This window comes from Phoca vitulina, unplaced genomic scaffold (assembly GCF_004348235.1).
Source record: "Phoca vitulina isolate PV1807 unplaced genomic scaffold, GSC_HSeal_1.0 scaffold5, whole genome shotgun sequence".
In the NCBI taxonomy this organism is placed as follows: domain Eukaryota; kingdom Metazoa; phylum Chordata; class Mammalia; order Carnivora; family Phocidae; genus Phoca; species Phoca vitulina.
Window position 1 is genome coordinate 78,798,046 of NW_022589708.1, and position 13,363 is coordinate 78,811,408.

At 40.9% G+C, this 13,363-nt stretch overlaps 1 protein-coding gene across 3 annotated transcripts in view; it reads left to right on the forward strand.

Moving 5' to 3' along the window:
• Positions 1-13,363, forward strand: part of CRYL1 (crystallin lambda 1) — a 134,519-nt gene that overhangs the window by 15,768 nt on the left and 105,388 nt on the right. The window contains exon 2 of one of the 3 annotated variants that reach the window (XM_032403386.1): positions 2,609-2,716. The exons of 1 other annotated variant lie outside the window; for it this stretch is intronic. In XM_032403386.1, coding sequence (XP_032259277.1) covers positions 2,609-2,716 — 108 coding nt within the window. Of the gene's footprint in view, positions 1-2,608; positions 2,717-13,363 lie in introns of those variants that run through there. One more of the 3 variants, XM_032403389.1, reaches the window with a different exon arrangement.

Genomic DNA, 13,363 nt, shown 5'->3' on the forward strand with positions numbered 1-13,363 from the left:
TCTATGAACTACCTTCCTGGATGTCACCTTCTTTGGAGAAATCCCTTGATTTCCTCTCACCTCTAGCTGAACACTCATGTAGCAGGCAAGCACCTTTGGGGAAAGAATTCTAAATCGTGCTTCAAGGTAACCACCTACATTCCACCAAATGTGATAATCATTTCCTCTTTGCCCTTCCACTCAACCAAATTTAAGAGCTTACTAAGTATTATTGCTTTACATTTGTGTGGCAGGAGTTGGTTTTCAAAACATTTTCACATACGTTCATTTTTTAATCACAGATTTGTTGACATTCATCTAGCACACAGTTCACCCTTTTAGTATATTCACAGGGTTGTACAACTGTACTATAGTCAATTTTAGAGTATTCTTGTCGTCCCAAAAGAAACCCTGCCTCCATCAGCTGTCACTCCTGTTCCTTCCTCTCCAGCCCTGGGCAACCACAGATCCACTTTCTGTCTCTATAGATTTGCCAATTCCTAGAAGTGGAATCATGCAATATGTAGACCTTACTGACTGACTTCTTTTGCTGAGAATTTTTTTAAGGTTCCATGTAGCACATATCAGTACTTTATTCCTTTTTGTGGCTGAATAACTTTTTATGGGTATACCACATTTTATTTACCTATTCATTAGCTATTGGACTTTTGGGTCATTTCCATTTAGCTGTTATGAATAAGGCTCATATAAACATATATGTACAAATTGGTGTTTTTCGGGACATATGTTTCATTTCTATTGGGTACATACCCAGGTGTGGAATTGCTGTTATAAACATTCATTTTTTTAAAAATAGGCTTTATTTTTTTAGATTTACAGAAAAATTGTGAGGATAGTACAGAAAGTTCCCATATACTCCCTCACCCAGTTTTCCCTATTATTAATATCTTGTATTAGTGTGGTACATTTATTACAATTAATGAGCTAATATTGATATATTATTATTTAGTAATCCATACTTTATTCAGATTTCCTTAGTTTTTACCTAATGTTCAGGATCCCATCCAGGATACCAAATTACATTTACTTGTCATTTCTCTTCTGGCACCTCTCAACTGTGAGTTTCTTAGATATTCTTTGTTTTTAGTCACCTTGACAGTGAAGAGGAGTGGTGGTCAGATAGTTTGGAGACTGTTCTGTGTTGGGATTTGTGTGATGTTTTTCTCATTATTAGATGGATGATGGGTATTTGGGAGGAAGACTACAGAGATAAAGTGCCCTTCTCATCATGTTGTATCCAGGGTGCATCCTATAACATTATTTATCACTGTTGATGTTGACCTTGATCACTTGTCTGAGGTAGTGTTTGCCAGTTTTCTCCACTGTAAAGTCACTCTAAATTTTCCCTTTTCATTACTGTACTCTTTGGAAGGAAGTCATTCTGTACAGCCCATGCTTCAGTAATGGGGAGTTCGGTTACAACTCTCTGAGGGCAGAGTGTCTACATAAATTACTGTGCAATTCTTCTGCAAGGGAGATTTGGCTTCTCCCCCATTTATTTATTCAAACATTTATTGATATCAATGTGGACTCATGGATACTTAGTTTATACTTTGGGTTATAATCCAGTGTTACTTTCCGTTTTTGCTCAACTTATTCCAGCTTTGTCCCCTAGAGCTTTCAGTTGGCTCCTGCGTTCCTTTGACATGTTCTGTCAAGATAGGCTTTTACAATTTTTTTTTAAATTTTAATTTTTTATTAGCACTGTTTACGTTCTGGCACTCCCAATTACTCTGGGCTCATGTTGTGTATTTCCTGGCTCAGTCCTAGAATCAGCCATTTCTCCAAGGAGCCTTGGTTCCCTTTATTGGAGAATGATATTAGAAACCAAGATTTGGGCTCTAGACGTGCTCCTTAACATTCATTTTGAACCTTTTGAACAACTCTGTGTGAGTTCTTCCTGTCTTTTTTATCTTTTCCTTTTCTGGTAACATACTGAAACAGTGTGGGCAGAGGTACCAGTAGTTAGGATCTGAGGGTCGGGCTGTTTGGGTTCATCTCCTAGCTCCAGCACGTACAGCCTGTGTAGTCTTAACCCCTCGATGCCTCAGTTTTCCCATATATAAAATGGGAAATAATAATAGCACCTACCTTGTGGGGTTGTTGTAAAGATTAACAGAGGAAAGCCACGTACGATGTTAAATCTTGCCTGGCACCCAAGATCTGCTCAGAAGCTGCTGGTGGTAGCAGCAATTATTTATTTGAGGAGGATGGGGAAAATACTCTCTCTTTTCTTCACATTAAGTAACTTGCCTGAGACAGTGGTCAAATGGGGGTTCACAGAGGGGCCTTTTGCCTCCACCACACCCTACCACACCTCTCTACTGTAAGTTTTTGCTTCAGTGTGTGAACTAATGTTAACCACCTGACATCCAGCAGTGTACCGGGCAGAAGGTTACTGCTGACCCTGGAGCTGAGGATTCAGGGGCTCCTATATGGAAAGAGATAACATTTTAAATAAATACAGCTAGACAAATGTATAATTTTAAGATATTAAGTATTTTAAAATAGGATGCTGTATAATTTTAAAAATTTCATTCTGGGTTAGGAATGAAAAACTGTTCCATGAAGTTAACTGGAAGCCTTTCTTAATTTTCTTTCCCTTTAGCGGACTCATTGGGCAAAGCTGGGCTATGTTGTTTGCCAGTGGAGGCTTCAGGGTGAAACTCTATGATATTGAGCCACAGCAGGTAACAAATGCCTTGGAAAAGATCAGGTAAGTTAGCTGGCACCTTCCAGGGGGAATTGAAACAACTCTTGCTGCTCTCAGTGGGTCTTGTTTATTGTATTCTCAAGGCTGTAAATATCTGTGATTTTACTCTAACATTTGACGGCTATTACAGTGCCTTTGAGCTGGAAAGGCCAAGCCCACGGTGGGTGAGCCATAACAAATTCAGACTGAAGAAGGGGCTCAGATTATGAGGAGAGTGCCGTTAGGATTGTAAAGATGTGTGATGGGAGTGGAGGAGCTGAACGTCCCTCTTAGGCTACCAGCCTGAGTGAGTCAGCTTCTCTCCCGTGTCACACAGGCCCGGAGCTCTGGGTTTCCCTGTGTTCCCTCTGGGCAGACGAGTCGGTGCTCAGCATGTGGTAGCCAGAGCTGCATGGGCATTACATTTTAGGAACAGGGGGTCCTGAGGTTTGTTTTGACCTATTGATCTAATGTTGTCAGGACTCAAATGAATTGTGATAACTGTAATAGTTAAAGGTGTCAGAGTCGATGAACTTACATACGCTGAGTGCTAAGCATGAGGAGGGCTAAGTTTTGGGAATAATCACAGAAGAAAAATAGGAACCATAGGAAAGAGGCCAAGAATGAGGGAGGTCAAAGATAGGAGCACCAAACTAATGTAATGTGCTGGAAGGTAAAAGGGCCCTAATTCATGACACATTCACCTAAGAGGACTATCGCTGAACACAGTTTGGATCATCTCACACATGGTATTGTTTAGGTAGTTATTCTTCTTGGGGGATATCCATGAACATGTAACTTGAATTTGCATTTTGTCTAACAAAAATATGCTGACTTTATTGTTTACTTTTTGAAAAGACTAATATATATATGGTGTGTCATCAGGCTGTAGACACTGAGAAATTATATATCTTAGTTCAGTTTTGTTGTGCAACAGATTAAGAACCCAAAACCTGGAGAAGTCAAGTTACTTCTTACATATAGTAACATATAGTCAGTGCCAAGATGAAACGTCCGTCTGAAAAGCAAACAAACAGGAGTGCCTGCCTGGCTCAGTCGGTGGAGCATGTGACTCTTGATCTCTGGGTTGTAAATTCAAGTCCCACGTTGGTGTAGGGATTACTTAAAAATAAAATCTTTAAAAATGAAAAAAACCCTCAAAACCAAAAACAATGAAAGAACCACTCTAAAGCAACACATATACTCCTAACACTTTGTTCTGTACTTTTAGAAGGAAGAGGAATTAGCATAAATACCTGCTATGTTCCAGGCATGTGCTATCCACTAGGGATACATAGATGAGTAAGAGAGACACAGTCCTACCCACCGTGGAACTTAGAGAGTCTAGTCATCTTACCGTATAAATTCTCATAGTAAGCCCCATGAGGCAGATATTATTGCCATTATTTTATGAGAAAGCTTAGTTCTATGAATGGTCAGTAACCTGCTCAAAGACACAGTAAGATACAAGATTCAAGCTGTGGTTCATCTGACATGGTAAGGGTGGGTCTGAGTTACTTTAGCACCCATCTATACTATTTGTTTTATAGAGAGTCTACAAACATTACCTTCGATCTTTTTTTTTTTTTTTTTATTTTATTTATTTATTTGACCGAGAGAGACACAGCGAGAGAGGGAACACAAGCAGGGGGAGCAGGAGAGGGAGAAGCAGGCTTCCCGCCGAGCAGGGAGCCCGATGCGGGGCTCGATCCCAGGACCCTGGGATCACGACCTGAGCCGAAGGCAGACGCTTAACGACTGAGCCACCCAGGCGCCCCTACAAACATTACTTTTAATATAATATTTAATATATACAAAATAAGTCATTTATGCTAGTTTATGAAGAATATAATAAAATGAACATTCATGAAACTACTATCCATCTTGAGATCTAGAATATTGTCAGTACCCTGTGTACACCTTTTGAGACTGATCCTCTGTCTTCTCACCAGAAGTAACTATACTGTTACCTTGCCTTAAAAAAGTTTTATCATTGCTATGTATCTCTAAATAATATATGGTTTAGTTTTGCTTATTTTTGTGCTTTATAAAAGAATTTTTTGAGATTCATCCATGTTATTGTTTATATAGCTGTAGTACATCTATGTTTATTGCTTATTGCTATATAATTTTCTAGTGTGTGACTTTGCTATTATTTACTTATGTTTTATCCTTCTGATGAACATTAAGCTATTTCCAGTTGGGGGCTGTTATAAACAATGTTGCCATTTGTGTCCTTCCATATGTCTCCTGGTGCAGAAGTGCAAGAGTATCTACAGGGTACATACCGAAGAATGAGATTGCTGGGTCTAGTTTTCCGTCCGGGATTCTGATTATATGTCTATTGAACCAACACATTCTAGCCCTCACATCTTTTAAACTCTCTTATATTTTCTGTCTCCCTGTCTTGTTGGAATATATTTTGGATACATTCTTTAGATTTTTCTTCCAGTTCACTAATTCTAGTTTTAGCTATGTCTAATCTGTTATTTAAGCCATCCATTGAATTTATTTCAGTAATTAAATTTTTACTTTAATAGTTCTGTCTGCTTCTTTACCAAATATACTTGTTCATTTTTAATAGCTTCTCACTGCTCATTCTTTGTGGTTACATTTTTTAAATCTTTGAGCACTTAATACATAATTGTTTTGTATCATATATCTAGTAATTTCAGTACTTGAGGTTGTCTTAGCTCCGGTTCCTCAGAATCAGATCCTGAGATAAGGATTCCCAGGCCAGCGATTTATTAAAGAAGTGCTCCCAGGAGAAACCAGTGAGGGATTGGTGGGGATAGGAAAAGGAAGACAAAGAGGCCAACTAATAAGGATACGATTTCAGGAGAAGTCCCAGGATCAACAAGATTCCATGGAGTCCCAGAGCATAAAATGCTGTGTGAAGTTTGTCACCCCTTAAGGCAAAGAGAGCTGAGCTTCCATATTTCTGCATCAGTCACTGACTAGGGGCATTCCTAGGGGCTTGGGTGGATGTGAACTCCCAGGGGCTTCTGTGTCTCTGCTCTGGGTCCTGGGGTGTACTCTGAGGGTGGGGGCAGGTGTAAGCCATTAGCAGCAGCAGAGTTTCAAAAGTTGGGGGTGGGCACCCAGTGCTGGTAAAAGGGATTCAAAGAGATCTGGGTGGAGCACCAAAGGACTGCCAAACTGTCTTCCAAAGTGGCTGGACCACTTGGCACTCCCACCGACAGTGAGTCAGAGTTCCTGCAGCGTTTGGTGTTGTCAGTGTTCTGGATTTGGGCCCTTCTAACAGGTATGTGGTGGTAGCTCATTGTTGTTTTAATTTGCATGTCCCTGATGTGTGTAGCATATTTTCATATGCTTATTTGCTATTTGTAGATCTTTGAGTTCTTTTTTTGTTTTTTCTTCTTTTGGTTAAAGGGAGAACCTTGAAATTTCTCCTTACTTGCTCTACTTGCTGTGACTCTCTCATACATAAAAATTATTCTTATGTGGGATCCTGTGGTTTATAGACAGGTCCTTCAGACATTTTGGCCCACCATAGTATTAGAAATGGAAGTCTTCAAAAGTCTTTAAAAATAAATTTTAAGCCTTAGTAAAAATAGCTCAAAAAAGCCTTATGTTCTACTGTTGTAATGCAGAAGAAAATACACCTCTGGAGAGAATGATCGTAAAAAAAGGAACCAACTGAGAGGTAAAAGGATTTCTTCAAATTGAGTTAGAGTGTTTTAAAAGGGCATCAAGATAAGGAACACAGTAGCACAAAGAACTTAATATTTGGTTTAATGGAGGTGATGTAGGGAGCAATGGAAGTGATCTACTAATAATGAAAAATTCATAAAGGGGGGTACTGTTGTAAAGAAATTTACAGAATTTGGGGTGCCTGGGTGGCTCAGTCGTTAAGCGTCTGCCTTCGGCTCAGGTCATGGTCCCAGGGTCCTGGGATCGAGCCCCGCATCGGGTTCCCTGCTTGGCGGGAAGCCTGCTTCTCCCTCTCCCACTCCCCCTGCTTGTGTTCCCTCTCTTGCTGTGTCTCTCTCTGTCAAACAAATAAAATCTTAAAAAAAAAAAAAAAGATTTACAGAATTTATGGTTTTCCTAAGTAAGTAAAATTAGGTCTACTTCATTAAATTTCTCTTTTATTCCCATAGTAAGTGGTTTTTCTACATAAGAACATAGCAAGCTCCGGTGTGGAAATGGTAGTTGGTGACAGTGCTAGGTCTCACGTACTTGTGTGGCTATGCTGACCTTTCAGCAGGCTCGGACTTTTATGTGGTTTCCTGTTAATGATGTAGGAAAGAACATTAGGGTTCGAAGCCGACAGCCCAGAAAGAATTCTTGAGACATCTTTGGTGCAAAAAGTTGATTTTATTAAAGCACGAGGGCAGGACCCATAGGCAGGAAGAGCTGCACTGGGGTCATGAGGAGGGGCCCGTTATATACTTTCAAGTTGGGAGGGGGTTAGGGATGGGGTAAGTCTCTAAGGAATTTTGGAAGCAAGATTTCCAGGACCTTGAGGGGGCTAGCTTTTGTTGGGAAAAGGTCATTTATTACCGTCTAATAAAACCTGAGTCATGAGACCCTTCAGATGTTTATTGGTGGATCATATGCTTGGGTGATGATTGCCAACATGTATCTTGGGGGGTTTAGAGATAAAGGAAGTTTCCAAAGGGATTTTTATATGTTAAAGTAGACTCACAGGGTCCTGGGGTTGGGCTAAGATTGCCTTTTGCCCTTAGCAAAGTATCAACATTGAAGCAGTTGAGTCGCTAGAGGAAGGTCCCTCTGCCTGTTTCAAGGACTTGTCAGTGGGCTGCAGGGAGTAAGGAAACTTAATCATTTTTCTTCTGCCTTTGTTTCCCACATCATTGACAGTATTTGTGGTTGGTGGATTTGGAGCCTAGAGATGCCAGCTCAGTGACGGATCCGGTGTCGCAGGGGAGCACAGCCTCTGATCAGGTCAGGTGTGGGGCCAGCTGCACCCGCACTCCCGGCACCGGGCTGCTCTCTGGAATGGCCGAACAGGACATCTTTTAGGCTTTTCAGGTCATAAGGCCTCTGTAGCAGCCACTCCTCGTAGAGTGAAGCAGCCACAGACAGTATGTGAACAACGGGCCCAGCTGTGTTCCAGTGAAACCTCATGAATTCACACCGAACTTTGGAGTTTGTATAATTTTCGCATGTCACAAAGTATTATTATTCTTTGGGTTTTTTTCCAACCACTTAAAAATGTAAAAGCCATTTCATCTCACAGGCCATATGAAAACAAGTGGTGGAGCAGCTTTGACCAGTGGGTACAGTTTGCTGACCTCTACTCTCCAGACTTCCCACTTCTGTTACCATTTCATATTTTATTTTGTCAAGCGAATTCCACTCAGTCAGAACCAAGAGAAAAGTCTAAGATGCTTTCCTAATTGAAAAGTTCTTTGTTCTATTTCTTTGGATATTTGTATTTTAGGCCTTATTTTTTAGGTGTATCATTTTAGTATATCACTTTTAAAGCCCTTTCAGGCCTTAGGGAGTATATGTGAAAACTACGACTAGGGTTTTTAATTTTTAAATTAAAAAAATTAAAAACTTTTTTTTTGTTGTTGTTGGGGCACCTGGGTGGCTCAGTCAGTTGAGTGTCCGACCCTTGGTTTCGACTCAGGTCATGATCTCAGGGTCGTGAGGTTGAACCCTGCTTAGGGCTCTGCGCTCAGTGGGGAGACTGCTTGGGATGCTCTCTCTCCCTCTGCCCCTCTCTCCTGCTCGTGCTCTCTCTCTTTCTCTCTCTAAAATTAATAAATCTTAAAAAAATATATTTGCTTGTTTGTTTATTTTTAAGGCCAGAAAAAAGGCTTTCCTGTTATCCTACTGCTTTGCTTAATTAATTTCTTAATATAATTGGTGCCTGATTAGGTTGAACTTTTAGATGTCCGTCTGTAAGAGTTTTGAACCAAAAAAACCAAAATAATTTATTGCCATTAGCAGCTTTATCAAAGAAAAGCAAATCTACTGAATTCTTACGTAGCCAAGCCTTCAGAAGAATACACACAGATTTTTTCTCAATAGCAGGAGCTTTATTTTTGTAATTCATCTACACATACGCTGAGTTAACTCAAATATGCAGAACTGGTTATACTTCTTTGCCAGGAAGTAGAGATCTTAGGGTATCTTGTGACTGACTACCTCTTTCTTCTCTAATTATTGCTAGCAAACAGCAGCAGGAAAATCAGGTTGAGTTGTGTCATGTTGCCCTCCTAGGGAGGACTACATTTTTGGTCTTGTCATTTAAGTAAAGCCACCTGCTTCCCTTTCTTAATCACAAGATTTTCAGATATTCCATTCCTGTACACAGAGACCAAGTGAAGAGGATTGAGTCCAAACCTTATTTTTGTAAATATCTTGGTCAGTAAGAAGAGTTTTGAGTTTCTAAATTTTTTTCAGTTAGTAAAGAATTATTGCTACTTCTTTCAGTAAGTAAACTGTCACCCTGCAGATCAGCAGTGACTGTTAGCTCAGGTCAACAACATTGGGTTATTGGCTGTAGTCCTTAGATGTCCAGGAACCAAGACTACAAAGTCCCTGATCATGTATTAGGCATAAGGTATAAGGAGAACCAACTTTATCTTTTTTGTCAAGAAGTATAAATAATGTATCTTCTTCATTGGGTTGAATTGACTGATGGGCCAAAATAGTCTGTGCCCAACAGGCAGCCTTTCAGGACACTGGTTTTTGGTCTTCCTCATACTGGGTTGTGAGCTCCATGAGGACAGAGACTCTGCGTTACACTCTCAGTACCTCTCATTATTGAAATGTTATGGGATCTCTGTGATAGCCATTATGGCCACAGAAAGAAGCAGCATGCACATCTCTTGTCTCCAGAAATAGGCACTAGCTCAGTAATTGTTTAACTGAGTCATGGGAAGCTTGTCTAGAGTCTCAAAGAGTAATTCTTCTTGCCGTATTTTTCATAGACTTTCCCGGCCATCTGTCCCATCCTTGCAGTTTGGCTCACTTCCCAAATTCAGATCCTTCTGAACATTTTATAGTAGAGAATATGTGGTTGAAATATTACTACTTCTGCATGAAAATTCTATTTATGTTAGACCTATTAAACACTACTCTTAAATGAGTAGAAATGGTACATCTTGTTTCTGAAATTGTAAAAATGAACTTAAACTGCGTGAAGTTGATTTTAAAAACTATTACAACATTAGAAGATGAGAGAAATTATCACAATTCATACCATGCCATCATGGGGAATTAAAAAAAAATTAAAAAGATATCATCCAAGACTAATCTTTTTCTAACAGAGCAGTAAAATGAGAAACTTAAAACTTAACATACTTAAATCTCAAAATAGAAGGGTAGCTTGACCTTGGAAAACCTTATTAGCAGATGCTTTACTACTTGGTTTTTGTTGCCTGATGCTTGGCACATGTTAGGTCTCAAGTAAGAATCTGAGACTATGTATTTTAAGAAGAAAAACAAAAATCAAGTAAAAGTTATAATATGGACTCATAGATCAGGACGTGACTTTTAGGATTTGGATCCAGTGTTATTTCCATGTAGTAACGGCCATTCTAGCCATCACTGGACCAGGGGCACCTGGCGTGGGCCATATTGATATCTCAGTGACCGCCTCCATTCTGAGGCAGGGAGCAAACTGCCTTGTTTTACGTGAGTCCCAATCTGAAATCATTGTCTTTTGGTAAACTTACTCTTTTAAATTTCTCTGTTGCCATAACTTTACCACCTGTAGATGGTCATTCTGGTATGCAAATCCCCCCAAACCAAATCAGCTTTCTAAATAGATTAGGATTTAATAAACCACTGGAAGTGATCCCTGAAACCAGGTAGCTGCCCTGTACTCTTGTCTTCTGAGTCACTGAACTCTTTGTCCCTGAACTCAGGCATTTCTAGTAACTGGGCTTCTGGGGGGTGTTTTTAACTTGCTACCCAGACCTATGTACTTGCTTAAATATCTTGAATTCAATTTTTGATCTGGATTCCTCTTGGATTGATCTGTTCTGGCTTGAAAGGGACATTTATTAGTTTTCCTATATATCTTTGGCTAGAATAGCTGAGTGTAGTAGATCACAAAATGGCCACAAATTGCTTCCATCCCTATCTGCACACTTCTTTGCAGTATGACTTTGCTTCTCCCACTGCCTTACTCTGGGCTTGGCCACGGACTTGCACTGGCCAGTAGGACAGATAGCAGATGTGATGCAAGCAGAGGCCTGGAAAGCACCTGTGCCTTGAGAACTTACCTTCCTGCCGTCCTCCACCCTGTCAATCAGTTCAGTCTGGCCATCCAGACGTGCCCAGCTGTCAGCCAGCACTAGCCAACCTCAGCATCAGCTGCTAGATCAATGAGGGAAGCCATCCTCCTCCAACAGCCCCTAGCTAACGTGCTGACTGCGACCTCATGTGTGAGCCCAGCTGAGTGCAGCCAAATTACTAATTCCCAGGATTGTGGCAATAGATGGGTTGATTAGCAATATACTGAGCCCTGGTCAGGTTCCTGTGGTTAGATTGCTATCCTCTACTGATTCCAGGTTCTGAGGGTTCCTGGTTTTGTCTTTCTACAGCCATCCTCTACTTGGGGAATTCCTCTTCTGTAGGAATTGATGCAGAACTATTGGTCCCAGTCCGTCTTAAGGGAATGTACCATATGAACTTTTACGGGGACACAGCATGCCCATTTGTTTATGTATTATCTATGTCTGTTTTCACTCTACAATAAGTAGTTGCAACAGAGACCAAATGATCCACAAAGCCTAAAATATTTACTGTTCCCCCACCCAGGGAAATAGATCAGCAGTGTATGAGTAATAATTAACATGTCATGACATTTCAGGAGAAGTTGAGCAGGCCCAGTCAGACTGATAGCAATTGCTTTATTATCAGGTGAAATTTGAGCATAGATTGTGTAGGCTAAACTCCAAGGCTGTGGAAAACGTATGTCAGGTAGGAAAAAAAAATTATATTTCTATATATTGGCAATACATGGTTAGGAAACAGTAAAAAATTCGCTACAGTTACCAAACTGTGAACAACCTAGGTATAAATAGAAGAATGTGTAACACATTCATGGAGAAATTTTTAAAATTTTATTGAATGACAGGAAATAAAACTACAATAAATGGAGAGACATGTACCCTATTCATGAGCAGGAGCCTGTCTTTGGTGGTTAAATTGAAGCTCCCCTGAAGTGGGGTACAGGAAATGAGCTGACTAAACCTAACTGCATGGGAAAGTTCAGAAGGAATCTGAGGTCCTGATGCCAACGGGCTCTGGGTTCAGGCAGGTCATTCAGCCTCTTATCTGTGTGTTCACAGATCATGCTGTCACTTGGCTGTCACTAGGGCAGTTCAAATGATTGCTTCATTGCAATTATTTATTTTTCTTCCCAAACAGAAATAGTGTAGCTTTATCTGATTCATAAAAGTTATATATGCTCATTGTACATTCAGAAAACTGGGGAGAAATCAGAATACTTTGGCTGTCTCTGAATGGTGGGAATGAGTGACTCTTGAGGAACATTTGAGGATACATGCTTCTATCATGATCCGGCATGCTTCTGTGCATGTGGACTTCTATCATGATCCGGCATGCTTCTGTGCATGTGGACTTCTCTCCTGATCCGGCATGCTTTTGTGCATGTGGACACGTGCATATTAACAGTGAAAGTAGGGCTGTGAAGGCTTATATAGTACAGGGTGTGGACTCAAGAGTGGTATGAATTCCGCTTTGTCTGGTCCATGTCTCTATGAGGTTTCCAACAATGACAAATAAATGAAAGTACATGTATTAACTGGGCCAAGGCTTGATACTCATGTGTAAACTTGAGTGAAATCGACAGACTTGAGGCTTACGCAGGCCCTCTGCTCCCCTGAGTATCTCCCCACCCCCCAAGTCCCAGTGTCACCACCAGCCTGAGGGAAGAGAATTTCAGAGTGCCCCGGTGAGGAGGGGAGAAGCAGGGGAAGTGATGGCAGGGACCAGTGGGAGCAATCAGATCCCCAGCAATCCTGTGGGGCAAATGGAGAGAATTATTTTTCTTTCCACAGTACATTTAAACTTATAGACTTCACTGAGAGGTTTTCAAATTCAGGTGAGCAAGGGGGCTGGGCTGGTAACCTGTTGGGGGAGAGAATGAAGTAGGTAGAGGTGGAGCCCTCGGCAAATTGGACCTTGCCTTTGGTGGAAGGCATTCAAGACTTTAAAAACACTGTGCTGTCAAGCAAAAGAAATCTGGGGCCACTCTTCAGTGAAAACTTTTGTATTCTATCCTTTTACCCCCCACTTCAAAAACAGGAATGATTTTTAGGGTCCACCTCCTATCCCGTGGCTGCACTGTCACACATCTGTCCCCCACTTTCATATTGCAGTAACTGAATTCAGGATTTCTGTGGCGCTTCAATGATTAATCTTCCCATGTGTAGTTCGAGTGGTGGATGGGGGCGCTCAGGAAGTCCAGCATGGGGATACCAGGGCAGCGGAGCCAGGGTAAGGGACTGCAAACAGCAGTGCCATCTCTAAGTATCCGTGTCTGCATGTCTCCTTTCTTTCACTCTTCAGTTTGTCCAGAAAAGAATCTGCCAGTCTTCATCTAGCATTGTTGTTGCTGATCAAAGGAAAGTGCCTGGACGGGGGGTGTGTGTGTGTGTGTGTGTGTGTGTGTGTGTGTGTGTGTGTGTGTGTGTG